Below are 26,040 nucleotides of genomic sequence, written 5' to 3' on the forward strand. Positions count from 1 at the left end.
GGACTACTTTTTTCACAAGCGAGTCTATAAATATACAACATCCGGATCAACAAAATGGAAATGACCACTGACACAGCCATGTATTTTTTCTTTTCGCTTTTCAAATTGCATAATATGACTTTTTACGCTGAATTGATATGCCGCACTATGTATAACCGCAGCCGAGGCCTTGTCTCACGAAGAGGTGCGAAGCTACTTTCTGAAAGAAAAGATGGTTGGCCCTTTTCTCGAACGCATTTTTGCTCCTCTCGCGAACAGCTACCCTACACACCGCCCGCACCCTGCACAACACCCGGGCTGAGCGGTTCCCTGGTTTCCCTGAAAAAGACCTTTAATTCTAAAGGTCATTGCATAAAAATCTGTCTATTTTCTATTTTACATTAGCAAAAAAATAAGATTATCAATCCCAGGGAGGTTAAGCTTGAAAAGCTTTAATAATAATAAATTATTGTCAATTCACACGAAGGATTAATTCATAATAATTATTGTCGCTTTAATTCTTACAACAGATGTTGCAATAATTATTATTAAAGTAAAAGGCGCGCATTGTGCTTGAAAAGCAGCCAGCGCACTCCAAAATGTGGGCGTGTCTCTTATCTGTTACACTGTTCTTGAGCGGTAAACCGAATGATATAATGTATTATTTTTGGAAGGTTTAATTATGTAGGTAGGATAGTGAAAAGAGTAAACAGAGCACTTGCACCGCACTATCAGTGAACCACTAATGAGCTAATCATAAATGCCATAAACATAGAAATCACTGGAAAAGCGATACATCCAGGTAAGTGCGCAGTTTCGGAAGGTAGATAAAATCACTCCTCAAAATAGAGGATTATTATATATTATAATTATTATAATGTTTGCATTTCTCATGGAATAGAATGGAGTTTCTGCTCGGTGGCGTCGCTGCAGTGATTTCGAACGTAGTATGCAACCCGCTGGACGTGGTGAAGATCCGGATGCAGCTGCAGGGCGAGCTGCTGGCAAGGGGCGAGTACACGGTGCACTACAAGAACGTGTTCCACGCCTTTTATGCGATCGGCAAGGCGGACGGCGTGCTCGCCCTGCAGAGGGGCCTCGTCTCCTCGTCGGCGCACCAGTTCATCCTCAACGCCATCCGACTCGGTGCCTTCCACTTTGCTGAAGACCGTGGCTGGACCACGGACGAGACTGGAAACCATACCTCTTTGCCGAAAAGTGCCCTCATTTCCTCGGTGGCGGGAGGCATCGGTGCCATTGCAGGCAGTCCCTTTTATTTGGTACAAGTTTTCTCTGATAAAAAATTCATTATTTTAATTAATTTCTCATCTCCTTCAGGTAAAAACGCAGATGCAGTCGTACTCGAATAGTGAGATCGCAGTCGGACACCAGACCAAGCACCTCGGCACATTTTCCGCTTTCAAGCAGATTTACGGGGAGCACGGCTTAAAGGGTCTGTGGCGCGGCACAAACAGCGCCGTGCCAAGGATGGCCGTCGCTTCAGCAGCTCAACTCACTTCCTACGACATTTTCAAAAGGCAGTTGAACGAATCAAAGGTACGTGTTTATTTTTCTCAATTTATCTGGGGAGCGAGCAGGGTGGCGTTGGAAGCAGCTGTTCTTGCGGCCGCTTTTCGAGCGGTTCGAGTTGTGCCTGCGATTTATTTTTTTCAGGGTTTGTAAATTCGTCTAAAAATACCCCTTGTATTTAAATAAAAATTAAATGTGTATATGAGAAGATATTATTTTAGATGTAAACAACTGTGATTCTTGTATTCTTTACACTTTCGTGTACATGCAACAAGTTAAAATAAATGAATTGCAGATGTTGAGTAATGATCACAGCATCAACTCGTTTGTGGCCAGCGTGCTGAGTAGCTTTGTGACCCTGATTGTCAAAACGCCTTTCGACGTCGTATCCACGAGGATCTACAACCAAGGTATTTTAGCTGATAAATTTATTTCAAATTTAAATTGATTTATTTGTTTAGGAGTAGACGCCCAGGGAAAAGGACTGCTGTACTCAGGGGTGGTCGACTGCTTTGTCAAGATTGTCAAGAAAGAGGGATTTTTCGGCCTGTACAAGGGCGCTGGCGCAGCCTATTTGAGATTGGGCCCACACATAATAATAAGCCTTGTTGTCTGGGATTGGCTTAGACTTTTGTACGACACTGGAAAATAATCGTTCAAATATTTTGTGAATAACGACTGTGATAAATGTACGGCTTCGAGAAATGATTTCAAATTAAAACTGGCAATCTAGGAAAATTACGTTTTTTATTTTAAGTACAGAATATAAATTATTTTTATACATTTTTTTCTAACAATTTACACGATTCCTATTAATTAGTACAACGACGTCAGAGCTTACGAACAAGGCTTTGTAACTCTTGCTTTTGCGCACCAAGTGGCCCATTGATGGTCACTTGGTGCGAAACATAATTCATTTGAAAAAGATCTATCACTAGAAACTGCGGCAAGGCTGGGGTACTTGGCATTAAAAACTCGTTTGATTCAAAATCATTGCGCTCGTCGTGCCGTGACCAGCGTATTGTTCATAAGAAAATAATTCATCTGTCTGTTCTGAGGTTAGTTCAGCAGTATTGTCCAACGTTTCTATTCAATGCCGTGATGAGTGTAACAAAATAAGTTCTGGATGATTTTGACCCAATGGCAGCTGAATAAATGCTCGAACCGCACGCCCTCCGGAATGTTAGGCAGCAAGAATTAAATTAGAACTAAAAGCTTAAATTCTGGGCAATAATTATAATAATTTACGGATGTAACGATATCACAGCGCTGGAGTCGGGGGCCCAGCAAAGTCTTCTGCAACTAATAATAACCATTTGGGGACTTCGAGATGCAGCTCAGGCGATCACTTCTGGTAATTGACTCCCGGGTTTCAAAGTCTTTTGTCTAGATTCGTTTGATCTGAAACACGAAACAAAGAAAGGGCGTCAAAGAGAGCGGAGCAAGGTGAGAGCAGGTGAGGTGCTGGGGAGGTTTGGAGTCTACTTGCATTGTTAGTAGGCGCGCGTGTCCAAATTTGTTAACTTTTGCTTTTTCTTGACACCACTTTTATAGCAGGCGCTTTCCTAAAATTCAACAGACAATTTCTCTCAAAATTTGCTTAGTTTGGTTCCAAAATACCATTAAACTACGGCTACCTATTACGTGCTCTACAAATCATCTATTTAATTATGAGTGCAAGCTAAACACAGACAGACGGACAGACAGTGAACGGCAACACAAGCTTTTATGTTTGATCCGAGGAGCAGCAAGAAGTAGTACAAATCCCAATGCAGCAGAGAAACGAGAAATCTGTCGTGGTTAATTTAGGTTGTCGCGGGAATAAAAGCGAGTGCCGCCTACCTTAGTACGGACGAGCTGGACGTGTTACTCGACCATGCCACCAAGAACTCCTCACCTCTGCGAATGTTTCGGTGCTCGAGCAGCGATTTGGTCACGTCGTTCGGGGCCAGGCTCGACCTCAGCACCTTTATCACAAACCTAGCCAAAAGAAATTGCGGTTGAAACGAATTGAAAACCCCTGCAAAGAGAATCCATAATACCTCGGCAATAGGGCCAGCACGGAGGCTACAACCGTAGTGAACCAGTAAACGCTGTTGCCAAGCGTCTTGTAAATCACCCAGTAAGTGCTCGGCAGGCCGAAACAGCTCACGCAAAACGAGTTGTAAACGAACGCGAAACAGTAGAACCCTACGATGGAACACGCCATCGACAGGATGTGAATGATAGTCTGCAAAAAATTAATCTAAATAAAAGAGATGGACATTTCAATGTTTAACATACCCATGATTTGATTTCCACAGCCACGTGAAGTAAATTGACAAACATGCATGTTGATGTGAGAGACGTTCCAAACTCCCAAATGTCGACAGTCGAGTCGGAGTAGGCCTGCAATTACGATTTAATTTTTACTCTAATTACAACTAGACTTGGATTGAACGCACAGCTGCTGTTATAAAGAACATGACTATGGACTGGTACAAAGAGTCCGCCATGGTGAGCCAAAACGAGTGCGGTTTGTACACGGAGCCGAGCCGTCCCTGTTTGTACAGGGCCGGTTTTGACAAGAGCAAATCGGCAGGAGCGTCCTGGTCGTAGACGCCTGCAATTGCAAGTAAATCGTTAGCCAGGGGCAACGTTATTTATATTTCAAAACCTCACCGATTGCGATTGGTGGAAGCGAAGTGAAGACAAGATTGTAGAGCATTAGGTACATCTGGTCCATCATGACCGCACCAGAAAACCCGCAGTAAATTTGATACCAGAAAATGAGGAACACAAACGTCTGGACACAATTTCTCGTTAGTACAAAAATAATACAAGCAAATAAGCGAATCTTACAGCGTTTTTGTAAAGGAAGTAAAGCACCATCCTGGCGAGTCTGTCGTAACACCAGTGACCGTGGACCAGGAGGAAGCGCTCCAAGTATTTGAACCTGGACAGGGCAAAGTCGGAGGCCATGACCGCCTGCATGCCCTCCTGGCCCGAAATGCCGACGCCGATGTCCGCCGTCTGGATCATCGAGACGTCGTTGGCCCCGTCGCCTGAAACGAGAAACAAATGAAAAAACCGTGCGCGGGTTTCACGGCATTGCGCCTACCTATGGCAAGGGTTCGCACTTTCAAAATCTCCTTCACCACTTTCACGATATACGCTTTCTGCAGCGGAGTCGCTCGACAGCACAAAACGGAACTGCAAAAGCGCGTCAGGGTGAGGAAGGGCTTCTTCAGGTTCGACCTTTGATCCAGAATGTAGCTGCAACATTTTTTTTAATCAATTTTGGAAAAAACTTTCGACTGTGATAGATTACGTCAGGGTTTTGCCATCGACAACGAGCGCTCTCTTGGGGTAGTGCGGGGGCAAGTCTGCGAGGGAGGCGAGGGGGTTGGAGGTGAGGTTTGATCCACGGGGCAGTTGGCGCTCAATGTCCTGCAGGTAGGCCGTGATGGTGCTCTCGGCCGCGTCCTTGGAGCGCGCCGCCAACTTGAGCAGCTCCATCTGCGGCGAGAAGAGCTTGGCCGAGTAGGCGATGTTGATGGCGGTCTCCTGTTTGTCACCGGTCAGCACCCACACCACGATGCCGGCCTCGATTAGCGCCGCGATTGTCTCCGGCACGCCGTCCTGCAGCCTGTCCTCGATGCCGGTGGCGCCTTTAAAGAAACGGTCCGGTCAGTGAGAACGCGCAAGAAAAATTTAATGTACCGAGCAGAATGAGGTTCGTCTCGAGCCTGCAAAACGATTCCCGAATCCGCCTCTCGTGGTCGTGCATCATCTCGGCCTCCTTGTGCAGCACGTGCCACGCATCAAACTCGGCCTCGGACAGGTTTCTCTTGGCCATCACCAACACCCGCAGACCCTGCCGCGCGTACGCATTCAGGTGCTGCTGCGTGTTGAAAATGAACTGCTGCATTGCGGGATCGTCTGAAATTAAAAGAACACAACAATATAATTTAGTATAAGTAGTGACGTGTGCCCCTTTGGCCCTGCGGGCAATTATCCGACGAGGCGGCAAAATAGACCAAAATAAAATTCAAATAAAAGCAACGGCGCTGAAAAAAAAACGCAAAAACAGTCCTGAGGAAGATTGGTGAAAGATAATGGTAAGAAATAGCCATATATGTGCTCCAATTTAGTGAAAAAGCATTAAAAACCGGCCTGGGAGCGGATCTCAGGTCGCGGGGTGCCCTGAAAAAGGTCGTTAGGGTATCCCAAGTTTTTACGTGGCGCCAACTCGGTACCCTGCCCTAGCCCTGCAAAGGACGTTCCTTAGCTAAAAAAAAAAGTGAAATCCCGGCTCCGCATTGGAATTTGAGCAGATTATCAGTAGACAAAGTCAATTATTTTTAACTCACCGGTTGGAGCGAGTTGCGAGAGGATGGACGAGTCTGCGCCTTTGGTGTAGAGGGTGAGCTGCTTGGTGACGGGGTGTCTGACGACGACGGACATGGACTTCCTAGACGAGTCGAAGGGCAGCACCTGCACAAGCTCGTACTCGACCATTCCCTCGCCCGGCACCAAGATGAGCGCCGTGCTAGCAACGCGCTTGAGCAGGCGGCAGTTATAGGTGTAGGCCGCGTCGACGAGAGCCAGCTCGTCGGGGCTCTCGGCCTCGTAGATGGGCTTCTTTTCTCCAGACGGCGACGGCGTGACGGCCGGCGACGAGCCGTGCTTGCCGCCTGGCCGCACCACGCGCAGCAAATTGGCCAGCCGTCGCACCGGCTTGGGCGACGGCGTGCCCAGCGGCGTGCTCTCGCTCGACGAGCAGATCGGCGACAAAGACGACTGGCCTCCGGACAGCTCCAGCAAGCGCGGCCGCGTGCTGCTCGTCGGCGACGGCGTCACCGACCGCGACTCGTTCAGTCTTGAATACTTTGTCGCCGTCGTCGTCGGCGCTGACGAGTTGGACTGCACCTCCACGGTTATCACGCTCGGCGACTCGATCACTCCGCTCGCGTTCATCTGTAAAGATGCAGGCGTTTGAACGGAAAAGAGAAAAAAAGAAAGAGGAAAAACTGACGCTGTCGTGATGTGGGTGCTTGGCCACCACTACCGTATTGCACAAGGCTAAAAGAATAAAAAACTCCTGCACTCTCTGCTCGTGCGTCGACTTCAAGGTGCGCGAGCTGAGGTTGCTGTCAGTCGACAATCTCATTCCTCTCTCAAGTGCCTGGATCTCGTCCTGCAGTCTCGCGTTCGGATGAATCGGAGTTGCCACGCCAGGCCGCAAATTCTGCTCATTTTAAAATGCAAGAGTCAACTCAATAGCTTAGTTTTGTTCCCCCAAAAATTGAAATAAATACAGGGAACACGACATCAATGATTTCACCAAGAACAAGACGAGTTTCCTTGTTAGTCGACGCAACATTCTTTACATTCGGAACACTAACCTGCATTTCTGCGATTGGAGGGTGATTGTAGTCTATCCCATCGATGGTGCATCGGCGGAAAATCATTTTGTTTTCCGTCAGCGTTCCCGTTTTGTCGGAGAAAATGTACTGCACCTGTACCAAAAGAAATAATGTTAAAAGCAAAACACACGCATTGAAATACTTGGCCGAGTTCCTCGGTGATGTTCAAGGCTCTGCACTCGACCCTCTTTTTGCGTTCTTCGTCGTATAGGTGCGGATCGTTGTGGATGTGAAATACTTGCAGGATTTTGGTCATCTCGATGGTGACGTAGAGCGACAGGGGAATCATCACCTGCGAACACACGGTTTGAGCAAACACAGAGAACTGAGGCGGGAGTGGCGTCGGCGAACCTGCAGGATGATGACGTAGGTCCAGAAAGTGAGGACCGCCTCGTACGAGGGCGAGTAGTAATTGGTGATGAACGGCGGCAGAAAGTCGGGGCTGGTGAACGAGGCGAGCCACAATTTGCAGCCAATTGCCCCGATGATGCAAAGGACAACGAGAATGACCACGCACCACACGACGTCGCGGTTCATGGCGCGCTCCAGCTGAGATCGCTTGTACCTCGGGCCGCCGTTGTTCAGCATGGCTTTCGTCTCGTGGCCTGCGCCAAAGGTCAATCGAAAAAGATTCAATCCAATCGCGCTCACTCACCAGCGTAGACGACCATGCCCTCGACAAAGTCCGTGTTCTTCAGCACGCACTCGCGCAGCAGCAGGTTGTCCGTGCCCACGGGCACCCTCTCGCCCGACTCGTGCACCACCGTCCCGTGGAAACGGTAGATCTTGGTCGTCGGCGGGTCCACTTCGATGTTGCTGCGAAACTGGCTCGCTTCGAACGTGCTTTGCTGCAATAAATATAATTCACACTTTACCGGGGCGGGCGTCATTTTTGCCATTTTTTTTTCGAGAGAAACAAAAACGGGAAATACAAGAACAGGATTATTTGCTGGAAGGGTGGTCAATTGAAAAAAAGACTCAGATTTTTTTACGGCAATTAGAATTGAAAAAATAAACGATAAAACGCTGCAGAATATTGGGTTCATTTTGCTCAGGATCCATTTTTTAAAAATCAATCAAAGTTGATACTGTAAAGGCATTCTTTTAATGTTTTATTTTTTCAACCAGATGATAGTTTGAAAGCTTTAGTTCCACATTCTTCAAGCGATCTATTTTTGCTTGGCGGAGGACTGGAGACGTTCTAATTGGCCATAAAAAGCGAATACCACCGCCGGCCGATCAGAACGACCGCGGTCCTCCACCGCGTGAAAATAGATCGCTTTTCGACAGCAAACAACTTGCTGATCACTCAACAGCGAACCCACCCTTGAGGGAAAGAAATTAAAATTTTTAGATCATCATCTGGGTGAAAGAGAATATTAAAACTTTTCTATCAAACGGTGTGAGTTTTTGAAAAATTGAATGGGTAAATATGGAAGCCCAATAGGGCAAGTTTCGCAGAAAATATGCATTCACTTGCTGTTTATCGTCTAGAGATAAGAAAAGTTTACTCGAGATCAACGAAAGGAAATGCTCAGTTGGGGATTACTTACTTTTTCCGCGAAGCCGCGAATGACATTTCGCTGCTTCAGGTTGGTCTCGCCGTCCAGGTTGCAGGTGTCGATGTAGCAGAGGCCGTGTTCGTCCGACGTCCTCAGCACCAGCACGTCGGCCGGGATGAATTCGTTGTTGGACAAGTGCACGAGGTCGCCGGCCCTCAAATTCTTCCAAAGAGTCTTGACGTATCGCTCTTGTACGCTGTGGAGCATGCGAGAGCCAAATTTCATTTTTCTTTATTTAGCATCAATTTCAGGATCAAAGCACCGGCTTATCTGTCATTTTATGAGAGATAAATGGTGCGTACTAGTTGATTTACAAGAGAGAAAGAGAAGCTCAAAATATTGTCGTTTTATGTCAGGGCGAAAATGTGTCACGCACGCAGGTGTTTGTCGCTCGCCATGGAAACAAAAACCGCACGCTCGTCGAAATGAAGAAATCACTCGGCCGCGCCGCCATATACGCTGTACACCCACACACGGAAAAATTCGATGTGACCTTTACCTAGAAAGGCGGCTACTATTAATTACACTTTCGTTTAGACGGCCAACGTTTGTTTGATTTCCAAGCCGAGACTTTTCCAATCAAAAAAGTGACGTCACTGTCTTTTCTCGAGGATTTCGACACCTATCTTATTTCTCTAATCTATATTAATCCAGTTCGTCAGCGAAGAGAAAGAAACGTGACGTCCCGCGCCCACAATGCGCCGAGATTGCTGCCTGGCTGGCTAATTTGTGAGAGCAGTAGTCGCGTGAATAAGTCATAACTTAATTTGTGACCGTGAACGACAAAATGAATTATGCACCGCAGTCAGTGGCGAGCAATTTTCCTCTCCAAGCTCGGCACGCGCACGCAACCATCAATATTGGATAGTGACGAGTCAACAGCAGAATCAGATTCCAGTTTCAGTTTTAGGTTTTAGAGATAGACTGTCACTTGTTAGCGGGAAAAACACTTAAATGCATTTTTTTAAAAGAACGAAAAAAAGTTAAGAGGAAATGATTTGAGTGCTTCCTGCGGTTTGTGACGGAGGAAACCGCAAAACTGACAAGAGTGTGAGAGCAGAGAGACAAAGATAACAAAATTGACATGCGAGCAAACTGGCCTTTCACAGTGTTTCATTATCAATCATGTGCGAATGCGAATTTCAGCACGGCCTTGGCTCGAATCCCGCTTTTTGTAAATGCGATTACCACCGGCACGCATCATTTCAAGCTCGTTTGGCGACACGTTTGTTGTGAGCCGAAGGCTTCGTATTTCTTCCGTTGACTGACTCGCGAAAATGCAAAATTATTAGCGGCTCCGCTTTGATGAAAGAACGCTCATTGCGTCGTTTATTACGTGCGCGAGCTTATCTCGTTGCGATAGATTACAATGCACTCAAGAACACTTTGCTCAGCTTACGATTAATTCTGCTCTCGTGATGTCAACCAAATCCACAGAGAACCAAAAGTTTAAATGTATCATGACTGCAAAAAAGCGACTATATTTTTAGCGATCGACAATAATATTGTTTCAGGCGGATGTAGGTTAAAATTTGATATAGTTAAATGGAAAAAAATACAACGAAGCGCGACAGCAACACATTTCTAAGTTCCTGACAATAATGATCTCAAGATTAAGAGCAAAACTTGAAAGAGCGTTCTTGAGGACACAAGTACTCGTCAATTAAGCAGCGTCAACTAGCGAGCCGAGACACCTTTTTTTATAAAATTGACCGTTCATGCTTGTGCGGAAATAAATCATTCGACATGACGCAAGAAGGACGCGTGTCGCGACCTAATTTCAACAAGCCCTCTATCAAAATTTGTTGAGGACGCGGTGCTTAAATTTTTGTGGTGCATGTTTGTTGATCGTTCGGTCTCGGTCAAATTTTTCTGATAGTACAACAATTTTTGACGCAGACACAATAAACAAGCATTTTCTTTAATCTTGCAACTGCTAGAAACTCACTCGGTCTCTCCTTAATTTGGAAATATTTGAGCCAATCAAGAGATCCCATTTCAACCCCTAAAATAATGAGGAGATAAAAATGGATGCTGACCTGTTGTAGACCCTGCAGGTGGAGTTGTTGATGCGCTTGTCCGAGTTGTGTCTGCGGCGGTCCTCGAAGGCGTCCTTGACGGCGGTGACGCCGAGCACGAAGGCCACCGGGATCATGGCGATCTCCTTGCCGAACGCGTTGATGGCCGGAAACCAGTTGAGCAGCACGATGAAGAGGAAGTAGAGGTTGGCCACGCGGTGGAACTGCTCGAACAGGTTCTTGGGCAGGAACGACAGCATCGTGTACTTGGTCGTGCGCACCTCGTTGCCAGGGTACACGTGGTTCGGGTGCTGCTTGGCCGGCGTGCCCGCTGGCACCGTGTGGTTCGGCACCACCACGCGCACCTTGCGCGCCGTGTCGTCCTCCGGCCGCCGCCGCCAGAAGAACATCTACAACAGTGCCCAAATTTCGTAAGAGTTAGTAGTCAACTTTCTGCTTGACGTTGTGAAAAATTGCTACATCGAGAGCTTGAAATTCGTCTAGGCTTAAAAGAAAATCAAGTTGTGGGGTCGAGGATAGGCGCCGCAAAGTAAAACAATAATATGTTCTATGTTTAGATTGTTATGTCTAGTAGATAATGCAGTTTGCTCAAGTATATTATTACTGGAATTTAATTTTTTCGACAGTGCCAATCGATTCCTAAGGGTTAAATTAAGTATGGCAGTCGAATCTCTCCTCAAACGACGTGCTAAAAATCGGTGGAATCGTAAAAACCGTTATTTTGGTCTTATCAAGAAATCCGGCGGCCAATCACAGATCTCTGATTTGCCTTTTCGCTTGACTGTCGCTGTGGCGCTGCTGCCTCGGTCTTCAGGACTGCATTAAAGAGCCAATCAAAAAACTTTTTAATTCCCCAGTTGCGTAAGCCCTTTTAGTAATTGAGGCCGCCATAAGAAGGCGCCACCGTATACTTTCGATTTTAACTCACTTGCGCTACAATTTCAGACAAAATCCTACTGTACATTCTTCACTTACTATGATTTCTTTAGACGTGCCGAAAACCAAAATCGGTAAATCCAATCGCCGTAGAATCGTGAAAAACTTTTTTTTTTAATCAAAAAAATTTTTCCCGCGGTTCTACAGCTAATGGCAGGACTGATTTTTGTTTTCAGAATGCCTAAAGAAATTATTCTAGAAGCAGAATGCACAGCTGCAGGATTGAGTCTTGCATTCGCAGCGCAAGTTCATTCAAATCTAAAGAAACCAATGGCACCATCTATTTTGGTTGATTCGAACACTAAGGGCTTACACAACTGGTGAATTCCCATCTCTGATACAGACCAAAAACCACCAAATTATCCGTTTTTTTTTGTATCCACCAATTTTTTGGATTCAGCTGTCTAACCAAATTTGACCCTGAGAAATCGATTGTGTCAAATATGAAATTCAAGTGCAAGTGCAACTCTCTCCATGTATTATTCATTAAACATATCCGTTTAGAGCCTATTTTTGTACTTTTATCGATATTTTAAACAGTGGGGCACACGCGAGTAACCGTGAAATCTGCAACAGTTGGTGCCTATTGAAGCCGAGCGTATGTTGTGTCAACAACGCCACTTGTTAACGAGTCGATTTTTGGCGCCGAGCCAGCTGTTGACCGACTTGTGTCCCTTTAAGAGGGCAAGAAATTGTCTTTCACAGAAAAGGCGAATTTCCTGGCGCCAGTCATTCCGTTCAGTTTGCAATCTGTAGATTACCTTAGAGGCGCACTTAAATTTGACGGCAGGAAAGTTACCGTCAACTGATAAAAAAAAACTTGCTGATTAGATGTCTTGACCGTATTCAACTATAGCGTAGGTGATTTTTTGTACGCTGGTCGAAAAACAAAACAAACACTCGACTTCTTGCATTATTAAAGATTTCAGATCCTTCAGGACCAAGAGAAATTGCGCTTTTGCAATTTAGTTAGGCTAATTCCGATTGATAGGAATAACTTGATTGGTCCAAAGCAATTTGGGACTAGAAAATTTTGATTGTAGATTATGTAATTAAAACTGGTTTGAGACAAAATTCCTTAACTTAATCGCAGTGTTTGTTGCTGTGCGAGTTGGTTTCTAGAAGATGCGATTTTACGACCAGCAGGTGCAAACCCGACGGTCAAATTGAACATTTGGATTGCTGCTGGACGCTCCGCAAGCAGTTCATATTCTTTAAAAGGAATTATAAGGAGAGGCCTTCTAGGAAATGAAATTTATATCTTTTTCCTGAAAGAAATAAGAGTTGGAGAAAACAATGCCAATGTGATTTTACTATTCATGAGGTCAACTTTTTTAATTTTTCATGAAATCTCAAATTTTTTTAAATTTGAGGGTGTTAAAGCTTTACGAAATCACTTCCAGAAGTAATGCGCCTCTCCGCGTTTGCAAATATCGCAAGTTCTAATGAAGCTTTGAGAGTGAAAGTTTGTGCCAAAAGATGTCTGATTAGACGGCCAGTAAATTTTATATTTTTTACAATTTTCAAAATTTGAGTGATATATAAGTATATTATTATATTTCGAATATCTCATTATTACTGTCTTAAATATGGTGTTTCATGTTGTCCTAAGTACACGCCTAGAAATTTTCAGAGGAGGAAAAAGTTCAGTTTTTGAGATATTAAAGGGTCGAAGGTTGAAAAACGGATTTTTTAGTTCAGGACAATTTTTAGAAAATCAATTATATAGGACAATTTGTCGATTCTTACCCCCGTAACATGCTGAGGATCACCCCTGATATCAGATAAGACCATCAGAACAGGTAAGAAATCTAACCCTGGCGTCAGGGTAGCTCTCAATAGATCAAATCTTTCAGTTAACATGTGTGGTCAGTTCGATTTGCAAGATTTGCTGACCATTGGAACGGCCAACTCGAGAGCTTTCGAATTATGTTCAATTCAACCTTGTGGTAGAAATCAGGGCGTTTCGGAATCACCCTGATGTTCCTAAAAATTAAATTGACGTTTTTTCTAAGCTTTATTTTTTTTAAAATTTCGCTATTCTAAAAAAACGATGGGCTCCTTGGGGTGCGTGCCACCCTTCTTTTTCGGGCCCCTCGACAGTGGGAAAAAAGTGTTCTCGCAACTTCAACAGGTCGAGTTAAATAAAAAAAGGCAATGTTACGGATTTCGACCAGACAATTTTGCCGGCATAAATTGGCCTTTTTTAAATTGGTTCGATTTGTTGGCTAAAATAGGTTGTTTACTATTGAAACGAAACATTGTTAAGATTTTATTTTTGATGTTGAATATTATAATTTTAAAAATTTAAATCTTAAAATTTTTAGTGGCCGTTTTCAGACTTCTAATATAAATTCTTAACTAATTTTGTCACTGCCTCGTCTAACCAGAGACCAACAATTTTGACCAAAAAATGCTTACCACTGACCTAATCCGGAAGTTGATAAAAAATTAAATCTTAAAATTTTTAAAGCATTTTAATTGTAGGCATATGTATTATTAGAATGCTATCTAATGTATGACCTCGCCAAAAGTAAAAAATATATTATTACATATTCGAGGCGGCGATGTATTTTTTACTGGAATTATTTAATTTTTCATTTCCCTAATTTTTGCCAATTTAGCGGGCTAAAAACCAGGAAAAATCGGCTAGATCGAAATTATTTTTAAAAAGCCGGCATTTTTGGAACACTATAAAATTGGCAATCAAGCACCAACCTTGTCCGTCCATTTTGGCGGCGGCTGGTTCCTGAGGGTGTAGATGGACTCGCTCCTGGAGGCCTGTCGCGAGTGTCCGGGCTTGAAGTGGACCGAGTCAGCGCGGGGGCGGGGCGGCGGTGGCTCGTCGCGGTGTCCCGGCGGCAGGATGAACTCCGTCCTGGAGCCGACGCGGGCATGTCCGCGCGTCAGCCCGCTCGAGCCCGGCTCGATCTGGCCGTGCGAGAAGGCCCGCTGGTGGCCCTTCTTCAGGGCCGAGGGACGCGACGCGATCGAGCCGCTCGAGCCGAGCTCCTCGTGCGGCGAGGCCGCCGTCCGCGACTGCAGTCCGAACGGCAGCGCTGCCGCGCCGTGGCTCGCGCTGCGCGTGTGTCCGCGCAACACGGCCGTCCTCGTGTCCGGAAACATGTAGCAGCGCTCGCCGCCCACGACACCCTCGCTCGCCACTTGCTGCTGTTGCTGCTCACCGCTCCCTGGCATCCTGATTCGCCCCCTGCCAGCTGCACCTGAAACGCAGTCCAAACGGAAAAACTTTAAGCACACCTGGAAAATTAATTTTAAATTACCAAAATATCAATTGTAAATTAAAACTCTGCCAACAAGGTACATTAATTCCACTCAAATGCGTTCACTTTTGATATGTGTTCATCAATCTAGCATTGTTTTTAAGTTACGGACTGGACAATTTTTCTAGGAAAAACTTACTGTTAGCAATCGATTTGAAAATACAATTTTTGGAACACAGACTCCCCTTGACGAGGCGAATCGATTGATGGGTCATTTTTACCCTCTAAAATTATCAGATTTTCCACAGAGATGACTTTGGGCACCTCTCAACGTTATTTCATGTAAGCTTACGCTTATTCTATTTATAAAGATTTTTTTTATATTCCAATCGATTCCTGAGGGTCGAAATAGGTGAGGTAAATAATTTTTCGATGGAATAATTATTTCGACCCTAAGAAATCGATTAGACCATACAAAAATGTGGTTTCAGTGGGAATTTTAGGTGATTTAAATTAAATAATATAAATTGAACGCTAAATAAAAATTTAGATTTCAACAAAATCGAAAATATTTTTACTAAATCTTAATTTATATTGATCAAATATTGCAAAATGATTATCATATTTAAAAAAATAGATATGTTGAGGATAAATACGCGGTTGTAAAAAGTCGGGTTAAATCAGCATTTCGTCGAGAGCTGGTAAAATTACGTATCAATCGATTCGTCTCGTCAAGAAGAGTCTGCGTACCATCATCATGATTAGATAAGTGCACATTTTTCAGACTTCTAATATAAATTCTTAACTAATTTTGTCACTGCCTCGTCTAACCAGAGACCAACAATTTTGACCAAAAAATGCTTACCACTGACCTAATCCGGAAGTTGATAAAAAATTAGAAGCACTAAAATATTATAAAAAATCAGGTTTTAAAGTTATTTTCGTTCAGTTTATCCAAAACCACTAGGAAATTCTGTTTTCACCTAAGAGTGCACAATTTTTACAAAATAAAAAACCGGAAAACTAAATAAAATGCAGTGTAAGGCTGTTATAAATTATTATTTTTCACCACACTAAAGGGGATAATTATTTACTTAAATAAACTGCTTTAAAAACTTATATAAAATCATTATATTATGTTAAAAATATAAATCTATTGTGCATTTATCGGATAATTTTGACTGCAGCAAAGTGAAAAACAACACTACGATTAAATGCACTGAAATGGCGAACTACATTTTTTAAAGTAATTTGAAACGTCTAAAAATAAACGAAAAAAAATTAAATTACAACGAAATAAAATGTTGGCTTGCTTTTCCTATCATGGAAAAATGGAATTATTCCTGTTTCAAACTATTAAGTAAGTGCAGTTATTTTCGAAAAATTAACTGGACCCTTATTGTAAGTTTTCCCGTTTTCCCCCTTTAGTCATGAACCCTGATAAAAGGATGGTAAGAACTTTATGCACTTTAAATTTTCCTTAAGCTAGATTGATTTAATATTTCTCGTTGCACTTGAAAACACAATTACAGAAAACATCAAGATTCTCTTTAAGGCTTCGTGGAGTAAACATTCAATCTAATTTTATTGTGGTAATTAAAGGGTTCGTTTTGTATGGCGTAGATGAGCGGTTAAAAATCAAAGCCGAAGGGAATTTCCACAGGAAGCACGGAGTAACTTCTTAAAAGTAAGCATCAGAGTAGAATAAAAAGGAAAAATTTCATGCGAAAGAAGGAAAAATGGATTTGTGCACTTGTGGCACCGCTGGCTGGCTGCTGGGGACGGCTCGGCCAGGCCAGGCCAGGTGTCCGGCTAATCGGCAAATCAGCTGTTTATGGTAGTGACGCGTGTGAGCTGGCGCGCGGCCCCCCGGGAGTCACGGCCCCACGGACCCTGTTCGGGCCTGCCAGCAGTGCCAGCGGGCAGACACCTGAGACCTTTCTTTGTTTTGGCCCCGTTCTGGCTCACCATGCAAAACATTCCGCCTCACGGGACGAAGCGGATGGTGCAGACGTGCATCTCGCCCTCTGGCCCAATTCCCGGGTGGCTGCGGCTGCCGATGGAGATGGTGCTGGTGCTGTAGCTGGCGTGTCCTTGCTCCTCTTATCGATGCAGCGCGATCGTTCGCGGACGCGGCGGTGCTGAGGTGGCCTGGAAATCACTTCACTTATTCACTCTCCACTCCTCGCTCCTGTTCGTGCTCGACTTGCCAGCCTGCTCTGCTGCCTGCTGCTCGATCCGATTCTCCGATTGACTCACTCGACAAAACCAACGGCACTGCCACGGCACGCGCAGAGACACCTGCCGGTCCACACCGACACCCCTTCTCGCTCGCCTGCCCGCCCTCTGAATAAAAGGCTTACTGATTAGACAGCTTTGAGCTTTTTTCTCCTTGCCCCCGTCCGCCTCCCTCCAACTGGAGGACACCAGACACCAGACGCGATAATAAAATATAAAATGCGAGTGCTGCGTCTGCGTCAGCTGCGTGTAGACATCACCAAATGTTTTTGACTATCGATATAAATCGATATATATCGTCTGAAAAAATATCGATGTTAAAATATCGTCCTATATAACCTATGTTAAGCCACAAAAAACATCGATAAAAATCGATAAATATCGTCAGAAAAAATATCGATATTAAAAATCGATTTTTATTTGGCCATGTCTAGCTGCGTGTACTGTACACAGTGCACAGAGAGAAGGAAAATTGTGCACTCTCTTCTTTGAAATTTGTTATAAGCTCCGAACAGTTCCAAATAATTCATCCTAGCTGGTAGCTGGAGGATTATCTGCGAATATACAATTTCTAAAAGCAAAAATTGACCTTGACGGCGATCGATGCGAATTGCGTCACTTGCATCCTTAGCATCCTAACTACAGTGTTGGTAAAGTACCTAAAAGGTGGGGTTTTAAGATATCTTTGTTAATGAATTTCCTTCTCGAGAAAATTAATTTTTTATCTTTCGGTGGTTTTTCGTTTTAAAAAATATGAGTGTATATAAATTTAAATTTAGGAGGAGTGGTTTTTCTTTTTGTTTCTCTTCTTTAGTGAGCCAATCGTACTTGCATGTTTTTTATTTATTTGTTTTTAAATATAATTCTATTCTTGATATTTGATATATATGTTTTCCATTTAAAATTAAAATCATCCGCCTCTCCTGAGCTCTAAAAATATAGCGGACATTGCCAAAAGAGCGCCGAGCATAAAATTCGACTTTTCTAAGTGACCTTGACTGTCAGCTCATTTTTGCCGGTGCTGCGTAATTATAAAAGTGCAAAAACTGCTCTCTTTGTATTTGCTATATACAGCAGTGCAGAAATTGAGGCTTAAATATAAATAATCGTGTATTTATACAAATACCTAATTATAATTAATTACAACAAAGGAATAGAAACAAAATTTATAAAATTAAATTTGTTGGGAGCAAAAAAATATGTCCGTGTTTTGTTGCATATATATGGCCGCCCTAAAATCAATTAATTCATCAAAATTACAAAATTTGTTGAATAAACAAAAGTTTTCAGCGGATTCTCGAAAACGGCCTCACCACGAATCTCCGCTGGGAGTTAGAGATTATTGCAAAGTTCTTTATTATTTGAAGCGGAATTTTATCAGTAATTATTCTTTGGTTCACTAATTTCCTTTTGGATTTGAGCCTTTCAACAGGAAGGGTGAACCGCAAAATTATTTCCGCTCTTCGTTTTTCTGTCAAATTTTGCTGGTAAATTTTAAAACAAAATTTACGACTTTTCAAATCCATTTTTATTTTCTATACATAATAGCGACAACGATTTGCTCTGCATGTTTTTATAAAAATAAAATAAATATTTCCCAAGCTCCAATAATTGAACGAACGTTGTTGGAAACGGTACATATTTGAGATTAGATAAGCCTATGGGGAAGACGCAGTCACAGTAAGCTATCGCAGCTATGGAGCACTTTTCAATTGTTGCTGCTTTGATCTTCTCAGAGTGGACGACACGACAATGGAGAAAAAACAGCAGGACTGGCGGGATAAGCACCATACCCTTTCGAGCCAGCTGTGGTACATGTACCAAAACCGCATCAACACTGACATTGAACTCCACGTGTTCAACGGCCAGAAGAGCCAGGTTTGCGTCTCTATTTTCAGAGTTTGAATAAAAAATTTGACTGCCGTGTGGATTTGCAGACGTATCACTGCCACAAGGTGATCTTGATGCGCCTCAGCCCAGTGTTCGAGAAGCTAATGTACGTTCCTGAGCAAGGCCAAGGCGGCGTCTTGAGCCTGACTGCCCTCCGACCCGATCTCTTCGGCCTGCTGGTCAAGTAAAGGCACGCCCGACACCGAGACACGCACCTGACAATTTGATTTTTGCTCAAGGTACGCGTACACGGACGAAATTCGAATCAAATCCATCGTCGATGCTCTTGATTTGATCAAACTGTGCAAGCTGTACGACGTGAGCCGCCTCAAAACTAATGCCATCAATTACCTCCAACTCAACATCAACACTAACACTGTTTGGTTGATTCTCGACTTTTTCGACGAACTGAACAAGAAGGAAAAGGGGCTGCTCAGCAAGAAGATTGACACGGTAGAGGACGATCTATATATTTATATGAATTAATTTTCCCGTGCGAAGTAGATTAATTTTTAAGGGCTGTAAAAATAAGACTATTAATATTTTCGGGTAATTTTTAGACTGCGCTGTTATTTGGTGCAAAATAGACGGTTTCTGAGCCGATTTAGACGTTTTTATAGACATGATTTTAACCCATTTAACAAGTAACACGGCTACAATTTTGCATGTTTCTGATGTTCTTGCCTAAACGTTACTATATGTCATTTTCTTGACGAGCAGGGATCTTCCAAAAGCACGAAATAAAACTCACGATTGTTTTTGAACTAAATTATGCACGTGGATAATTTTTATCCTTTACTGGGTCAAAATTTAATCCAATTGTTCCCTCAATCAACCCTTCAACCATTCCTGCCAAATAAAGTGAAAACAATTTAAGTGCAGAAGATGGTAAAAAAGATGAAAAATGCATGATATAGTAGAGAATACATATTTTAAAATGCAATATTTAACTTTTACAGTTAAGTTGCGAATAGCGTTGAAGGGGTGGTTAGGGGGACGGTAAGGGGGACGTCTGAACCCACTGAAAATGGTGACAAAGAAAGCATAATTTTTATCATCTTTGCTTGAAAAAATTCCTTAAAAATTAAAACTGGCGAAAATTTCTACTATTAGCGAAGCTAAATCATGCACTTTTATCTAGAGATTTTGAGACACACCAAATCAGATGGTTCTAGACTGATTTGAGATGCTCAATTTCCACGATTTGGTTCAAATAATGGCTTGAAATTGTATAATTTTTATGCTCATTGGATGGTCTCGCAACGATTGGAAGCTCAGAAAAGGAGTCGATCATCGTCAAAATAAATTTCTCAGCCCTACTAATTTTTTTTAAACGTGTTCAAAATGGTAAAATACAATTTTCATTTCCGTTTGGTTAAAACACGCACTTTCCTACATTTTAAAATAATTGACACTTTTATTGTTTTTCAGGTGCTAACGGAGCAAACGACCGCTTGTCTCGAGTCGGATAATTTCCTGTCGTGCAGTAACACGTCGTTGCAGCATCTGCTGAGCAAAGAGGTGCTCTCGGTGGAGTCTGAGCTGCCGTTGGTGTTCGCCGTGCAGCGTTGGGCGCAGCGCTGCAACTCGGGCGTGACGCTCACGCCGGACAAGTCGAAGGAGTTGCTGGGCGCGTGCCTGTCGTCGGTGCGCTTCCTCAGCCTCACGCCGACTGAGTTCTCGGAGCACGTGGCCAAGTCCGGCCTGCTCACCGACTCGGACACGCTGCTGACGCTGCTCAGCATCAGCACCAACGACGCCAACATCCCAGGCTGGATGTGTCCGCTGAAATCCAAGCGCGCCCAGCCGGCCGCGGCGCCCAAGCAGCAGCCGCTCATGCCGCAAGCCGGGCCTTCGTCCCCCGTCCCAAAGCAGCCGTTCAAAAAGCAGCCGCAGCCGGGCTTCAACAAAAACAACCCCAAGAATAAGAATTTCCGGCCCCAGCAGCAGCAACAGCAGCAGCAACAGCAGCCGCAACAGCAGGTTAAAGACCCTTTCCTGCCGCAGCTCAGCATCAAGAGCAGGAAGATCGAGACGGACAGGCACGACGCCAAGTCCAACATGTCGATGGTGCAGTTCGCCCTGGACAAGGAGACGTACCTGTTCAACGTGCACGTGCTGCTCACCGACGCAATGATGGCGGACAAGAAGATTGGCGTCGAGCTCAGTCATTTGCGCGTCAAATTCTGCGAGTGGAAGGGCGCCGTGCTCGAGGCCACCGACTTCCCGCAGGCCATCCTGCCCGCCTGGGTCACCCTGAAGAAGCCGCTCGCCCTCAAGCCCACGTCCGACTACCTGGTCGTCCTCTACACACCCCAGTCGTTCTCGTCTGTTGGCATAAAAAGGCTTGAGGTCGAGCACATCAGCCACACACTCAGAATTTTCTTGTAAATGTTATTTTGTTTAAAAAGTTTTATTCATAACTGGCAATTTTTCTTTCAGTTTGTGATAAAAGATTCTTTTGTAAATTTTGGATGCTCTTTGTCCGTTCAGTTTTTCTCATGGCCGTGTTTTTTTTTTAATAATGGACTCTATATGTATTATTTCATCACACATTAATTCGTCCAAGAACTAAATGTTTTTAGAAAGCTTAATTGCAGGACTAAGTCATAGAACTCACTGCACCGTCACCTCAATATTTTCGAATGTGCTCCAGTCGACTCCAGGGGCTCGAATAGGTGGAGGAAGTAATTTTCGCGATCAAAATATCATTTCTAACATGCGAGCAGCGGCGCAAAACAATTTCTACCGGAAAAAATACCTATTTCAATCTTCATAGGAGTCGATTGGATCGTTCAAAATATATATATGGTTACAAGTAGTTAATCTTTAAAGTTTGTGCACTTTGCGCAACAGTAATAAAAGCTATTCAAACATGGCCGCACCTGGAGTCTTGATGTAGGTCAGGAATTCTAATTTCTTTGTTGAGAGAAACGGGCAACACCAAAAAGGGGCAAGTGTCCAACGATAAAATTATTGGACACTGCTGAACCAGTGCAAATGACCCCTGGTGACAGATTCGTAAATGATTGGCCATACCAGCGGTGGGCAATAACTCCTTTATCGTCATTTTTTGGGATCCGATTTTTTGTCATTTTTGTTTTTATTTCAAATCACCATAAAACATTTGTGCGCAGATACTCTGCTAGGGGTGGCCATCATGCGTGGCCCGGTCACGTGACGGCGCATTGATGAAATATGGTTTTTGTTAAAATTTTAGTCATGCATAGTCACGTTTAAAACTGTTTAATGTTTTAAACTAAGTCAAAAGTGGTGGAAGAAAAATTGATTTTTAAAAATACGCATTTACGGCTTAATTTTTTTATTATAATGAATATATTACTTAAAATAATACAAGATATTTTATGTATAATAAATAACATGTGTGGCTTAAAATCCTGTTTAAATATTCTTGCGGTTTAACCATTAACTAAACATTTCCCCGTCGAAATAACAAGTCTCCATCCAGATCTATTTTTTCCAAAACTATATGGTAATAAAAATTATCTAGACTTCGGTGTCTGCGCTCTTGGTGTCGCAAAGAGCAGTAGTTGTGCAAATGGTGTCATGTGTGTCGGATATTTCAGAGGTGGCCGACATCTTCGAGTGGTAGGACCGAGGCTCATGCGAACTCGGGTCCGGCGCGTATTTCGGTAAAAAGCGACGAAGAAGGGAATTGCGCACTTTTTGGTTCGTCACGACGCAAAAAATAAAGATGATGATGCCTCTGGAGCAGTTGATGATGTCAAACGGAATCCAAAACCACTTGGGTTCACTCTTCACCGCCCAAGAAATCAGTTCCATTACCCAAGTTCCACCCATCAAGATGAAGAGTTTTACATACAAGACCAATCTGGGAAATAATTATTAAAAAATAAATAATTATTTATAGATTTTCTCTCACCGTTGTCGGTCCTCAAGTGCAGTGCTCGCGCCGGACCCGTGGGTCATGCTGTCGCCTCTTTTCAACACTTGCGCCTCTCGTTTCATGTTCGTGATTTTAACCAGAGTCAAAATAAAAAAGACTGTGTTTGCCAACAGCATGATCAACAGATGGATGTGGAAGAACATGAATTCCGTTCTGTGATCTAAATAAAAATGTCGTTAGAATGTTTAAAAAACAATAATTAAAACTCACTTCTAAACCAACACTTGACGTCCCCAATTCCCGGCCACATAGAGGATTTTTCGTCCAACGCTGCGTCGAGGATGATGGTGACAGTTAAAATGATCAGCGGATTGAGTATCGAATGAATGGCGTACATCCGAAATTTCTTCCTCGACGTCTGACTCAAGGAGCCGGTCATTTTCTTGAAATCACTGCAACTTTTGGATTAGACTCCAATTAAGACAGCAGGATCCGCAACTACCTGAATGTCCAAAATATGTCAAAGCACATCGTGTTCAACCAGTAAAAGGAACTCAAAAGAAATCCAAAAGCCATGTACGCTGAAAAACAAAGCGTTCGTAAATTTCAGGACAAAACAAGTAGTGATTTGCGCGCTTTGGGCCCTCCGAGCAACTGCCCATCGGGGCGGTGAAATCGACCAAATAAGACTCAAATATAAGCGATGGTGCCAGCAAAACCACCAAAAAACAGTCCCTAGGTCACGCGACCTGAGGAAGGATTACAAATCGCCGCCGAATGTGCTCGAAATTACTGAAAATAAAGCATTTAAAACCGGCCTAGGAGAGAGGATTGTCAATCGCGCGTCTTTTCGATTTCTTGATTTTTCAGCAGGCACCTGATGGTCATAGCGCCTCTGAGGTCAGTAACAGAGGCCCAAGAGTGTCACGACAAGGATCGCGGTACCTTGGAAAAGGTCGATAGGGTATTGCAACTAGGTCAAAGTCCCGACCGAGATCTGTCCAATAAGGAGTCGTGGTCAACGATCAAAGGAATGGGTGAATTTAAAAAAAAAACATTTTCACCCCTAGAACAATATATAACGCGTCGCGCAAAGCCACGTTTCCCTTATGTCTGTAGAAAAGGCAAAAATCACGAGTTTAAAATCTATCTCCTATTTTTAGTTCGGATCAGCTCGCATTTCGTCTTAAAATTATCCATTATCCCAGATAAATTTAAATTGAGGAGCCATTAATAGATATTGAAAAAAACTGAATTTTCCACACCGAAAAGTTTGCAAACAATTAAGTTGCTGTCAGTTCCAGAATAGTAGGTGACGGTGAGGCCGATGTAGGCCATCATCAGAGTGAACGACTGGCACGCGATGCTCTTTCCGTGCAGATTCCGCATCTCGGGCGTGAAAACGAACGCGAGCAGCGTCAGCAGCAGGCAAATTATGGAGAAAATCATGAAAACAGGGTATATGTAGTACTGGATCTCTTTCTCCGGCATTCCATCATAATCTCCAGAGTCTGCACACATCAGGGATTTAACATTGCCGTGTGCCTGGAAAGAACTCATGTGAGAGTTGGAAGCAGAATGTAATTTTCAATATCTCACGTCGACAAGAATGCAATACTCGTGTCTGCCCAGAATAATCGAGGAGTCGCCACCTTCCATAACCAAAAAAAGTGAACCGTTAGCCAGATGAATGTGCTCGTCCTGGTAATTTTCCTCCGGTTCTAAAATGTACGCGTTTGTGCACTCGACCTCTTTCAAAACGTGAAAATGGTCGTGCAGACGCACGGCGTTCGTTCTGCCCTCGTGGCTCACGTTGATCCACATGTCACTTCTCAGCAAAGTAAAATTCGCCTTGGATGCCAGCTCTGCAAAATGTTATTAATTTAAACAGTGTCATAGAGAAATGAGAAAATCGAATACCTGCGGAGCACTGTCGAATGCAGGCATTGGTATTACAGGGAAATGCGTAGTAGTCGTCTCCGTCCTTGAAGAATTCGCCTTTCGCATAGGGAACTCCATCGTGCACCATCGTCTCGTTTTTCTCGTCAAACTGGACGGCCCGGCCAAGCTTGATCGGTGGAGCCTTTTTCGTCGAATTATTCCCTTGAACCAAAGCCGCAAGGCAAATAATTGCCACGAAAATCCGGAGAATCAGCTTCATGCTGTGTTGACCTGTATTTCAATAGCGAGTGTCGCAAAACAAACTAATCCGTGCGCAAACTACCTCATAGGAAACCATTTCTCTCTCCGCCGGGGGTTAACCGCGCATCCTCTTGGATCGGGAAATTGTTGAACAACCGGATATCTTGCCACACATCAAAATAATGATGTGGGAGCATTGGCCGACCGCACATTCAACGACGTAAATGACACACTTAATCCTGCTACCAGCTGCAAGAAAGGTTGGTAGATTTGAAAGAAAAATGAAAACATGGCATTGTTGCGCCTGGTTGGAGGAATAAGAAATAAAAATCATGTTTTTTTTGTGTTTATCAGAATTTTTATTTGACAATGCGGGTACTTGGGCGGTGACATGAGCGCCTGCAATGTTGGCATCTATGCAACCGGCGCAACGGGCGTGTGTCATTTATAGTGGATTTTAGACTGTAAAACATTTTTTGTTTCCGGAATTGCAGCCTACTAAAATTAATTTTAAATAATAACAAAAGCCAAAATTTTACAGCAAAGTGGCAATTCTTGCATGACAATTTTATTTAGGTTTATTAAAATGTTTAAACTTAAATTACGCGGAGGGGAAAAAAGTTTATCTCTTATATTACAAATTAATATCTAGTAATTAAACCGAAAAATTGTTGTGACGTGCGAGAGCAGAGGGGCAAAGCAAACGCACGTTTCTTTGGCGCACACAACGGATGTACCTTTTAGTCGCTATATACTGCGCAAGCGTCACCCCTTCTCAGCTAGCAGGCAGGAAGGATGGTATTGGCAGCTGTGACGTCAGAGGGGAGATGCTTGCGCAGTAGCTACACCAAAAGGTTCATGCGTTGTGCGCGCCAAATGCGTTTTACTTTGCGCCTCTGCTTGCACGTCACAAAGCAATTTTCGATCGGAAAAATACCCATTTCAACCCTCAGGAGTCGATTGGATATATCATTCCAAATATGCGGTTTCAGTGGGTCTTTAAAGTTTGCGCTATTTTCTTTTATAAAAGCTACAAGGCCGCTTCCAGAGTCTTCAGGAAGGTCTGGAATTTGAATTTCTTTCTTAGGTAAGAGACTGGGACTACACTCAGTCCGACGATAAAATTATTGGCGTTTGTTAAACACTATATACATACTGCTCAATCAGTGCAATAAGTGCACCCCTGGTGGCAGAGTCGTGAATTATTCACAATGGCCGCAATGG

The 26,040-nt window shown here is 43.6% G+C and overlaps 4 protein-coding genes across 9 annotated transcripts; 2 read left to right on the forward strand and 2 right to left on the reverse strand.

The window, feature by feature from the left end:
- The first annotated feature begins 615 nt into the window (after positions 1–615).
- LOC135936955 (solute carrier family 25 member 35-like) lies at positions 616–2,923 on the forward strand. Of its 2 annotated transcripts, none has more exons than XM_065479978.1 (5): positions 616–802; positions 881–1,259; positions 1,318–1,536; positions 1,805–1,919; positions 1,971–2,923. In XM_065479978.1, exons 2-5 carry the CDS (start codon positions 882–884, stop codon positions 2,159–2,161), a joined length of 903 nt encoding a protein of 300 aa, XP_065336050.1. In that variant the 5' UTR covers positions 616–802; position 881; the 3' UTR covers positions 2,162–2,923. The 2 variants fall into 2 exon arrangements, with proteins under 2 accessions (XP_065336050.1, XP_065336051.1); XM_065479979.1 differs by having other exon boundaries at positions 616–781.
- On the reverse strand, positions 2,238–16,907 carry LOC135936951 (phospholipid-transporting ATPase VA). 4 transcript variants are annotated; one of them, XR_010574411.1, is made up of 21 exons: positions 16,647–16,907; positions 14,173–14,678; positions 10,519–10,907; positions 8,471–8,675; positions 7,573–7,765; positions 7,269–7,522; positions 7,060–7,209; positions 6,897–7,010; positions 6,527–6,739; positions 5,862–6,468; positions 5,212–5,430; positions 4,820–5,159; positions 4,610–4,764; positions 4,351–4,553; positions 4,171–4,294; positions 3,954–4,111; positions 3,793–3,897; positions 3,552–3,739; positions 3,407–3,489; positions 2,999–3,074; positions 2,238–2,910 (listed from the first exon to the last, which is right to left on the reverse strand). XR_010574411.1 is itself a non-coding variant. In XM_065479971.1 (21 exons), the coding sequence occupies exons 2-20, from the start codon at positions 14,650–14,652 to the stop codon at positions 3,029–3,031; spliced, it is 4,281 nt and encodes a 1,426-aa protein (XP_065336043.1). In that variant the 5' UTR covers positions 14,653–14,678; positions 16,647–16,907; the 3' UTR covers positions 2,238–2,910; positions 2,999–3,028. The 4 variants fall into 4 exon arrangements, 3 of the variants coding, with proteins under 3 accessions (XP_065336043.1, XP_065336044.1, XP_065336042.1); XM_065479971.1 differs by having other exon boundaries at positions 3,352–3,489; XM_065479972.1 differs by lacking the exon at positions 2,999–3,074.
- A 455-nt stretch (positions 16,908–17,362) lies between these two features.
- LOC135936953 (kelch-like ECH-associated protein 1) lies at positions 17,363–22,202 on the forward strand. Of its 2 annotated transcripts, none has more exons than XM_065479975.1 (5): positions 17,363–17,582; positions 18,653–18,794; positions 18,854–18,990; positions 19,046–19,259; positions 20,238–22,202. In XM_065479975.1, exons 2-5 carry the CDS (start codon positions 18,669–18,671, stop codon positions 21,195–21,197), a joined length of 1,437 nt encoding a protein of 478 aa, XP_065336047.1. In that variant the 5' UTR covers positions 17,363–17,582; positions 18,653–18,668; the 3' UTR covers positions 21,198–22,202. The 2 variants fall into 2 exon arrangements, with proteins under 2 accessions (XP_065336047.1, XP_065336046.1); XM_065479974.1 differs by lacking the exon at positions 17,363–17,582 and adding an exon at positions 18,562–18,596.
- LOC135936952 (G-protein coupled receptor Mth2-like) lies at positions 22,112–24,876 on the reverse strand. Its single transcript, XM_065479973.1, has 7 exons — positions 24,595–24,876; positions 24,274–24,539; positions 23,940–24,219; positions 23,177–23,255; positions 22,945–23,126; positions 22,711–22,894; positions 22,112–22,659 (listed from the first exon to the last, which is right to left on the reverse strand). The coding sequence occupies exons 1-7, from the start codon at positions 24,833–24,835 to the stop codon at positions 22,314–22,316; spliced, it is 1,578 nt and encodes a 525-aa protein (XP_065336045.1). The 5' UTR covers positions 24,836–24,876; the 3' UTR covers positions 22,112–22,313.
- Between the last annotated feature and the right edge of the window lie 1,164 nt (positions 24,877–26,040).

This window comes from Cloeon dipterum, chromosome 2, assembly GCF_949628265.1.
Source record: "Cloeon dipterum chromosome 2, ieCloDipt1.1, whole genome shotgun sequence".
In the NCBI taxonomy this organism is placed as follows: domain Eukaryota; kingdom Metazoa; phylum Arthropoda; class Insecta; order Ephemeroptera; family Baetidae; genus Cloeon; species Cloeon dipterum.

What these genes read in the sequence shown, in the direction of transcription:
- LOC135936955 (XM_065479978.1), top strand. Translation starts at nt 882, where the DNA reads ATGGAGTTTCTGCTCGGTGGCGTCGCTGCAGTGATTTCGAACGTAGTA. An exon ending in GGCAGTTGAACGAATCAAAG is followed by an intron (nt 1,537 to 1,804) that starts GTACGTGTTTAT and finishes AATGAATTGCAG; the next exon opens with ATGTTGAGTAATGATCACAG. An exon ending in CACGAGGATCTACAACCAAG is followed by an intron (nt 1,920 to 1,970) that starts GTATTTTAGCTG and finishes TTATTTGTTTAG; the next exon opens with GAGTAGACGCCCAGGGAAAA.
- LOC135936951 (XM_065479970.1), bottom strand. Translation starts at nt 14,652, where the DNA reads ATGCCAGGGAGCGGTGAGCAGCAACAGCAGCAAGTGGCGAGCGAGGGT. An exon ending in AGTGCGAACCCTTGCCATAG is followed by an intron (nt 4,554 to 4,609) that starts GTAGGCGCAATG and finishes TTCTCGTTTCAG; the next exon opens with GCGACGGGGCCAACGACGTC. An exon ending in GCTTCCACCAATCGCAATCG is followed by an intron (nt 4,112 to 4,170) that starts GTGAGGTTTTGA and finishes TTGCAATTGCAG; the next exon opens with GCGTCTACGACCAGGACGCT.
- LOC135936953 (XM_065479974.1), top strand. Translation starts at nt 18,577, where the DNA reads ATGGGGAAGACGCAGTCACA. An exon ending in CTCTTCGGCCTGCTGGTCAA is followed by an intron (nt 18,991 to 19,045) that starts GTAAAGGCACGC and finishes TTTTTGCTCAAG; the next exon opens with GTACGCGTACACGGACGAAA. An exon ending in TCAGCAAGAAGATTGACACG is followed by an intron (nt 19,260 to 20,237) that starts GTAGAGGACGAT and finishes ATTGTTTTTCAG; the next exon opens with GTGCTAACGGAGCAAACGAC.
- LOC135936952 (XM_065479973.1), bottom strand. Translation starts at nt 24,835, where the DNA reads ATGAAGCTGATTCTCCGGATTTTCGTGGCAATTATTTGCCTTGCGGCT. An exon ending in AATTGTTTGCAAACTTTTCG is followed by an intron (nt 23,256 to 23,939) that starts GTGTGGAAAATT and finishes TTTGTTTTTCAG; the next exon opens with CGTACATGGCTTTTGGATTT. An exon ending in GCACTTGAGGACCGACAACG is followed by an intron (nt 22,660 to 22,710) that starts GTGAGAGAAAAT and finishes ATTATTTCCCAG; the next exon opens with ATTGGTCTTGTATGTAAAAC.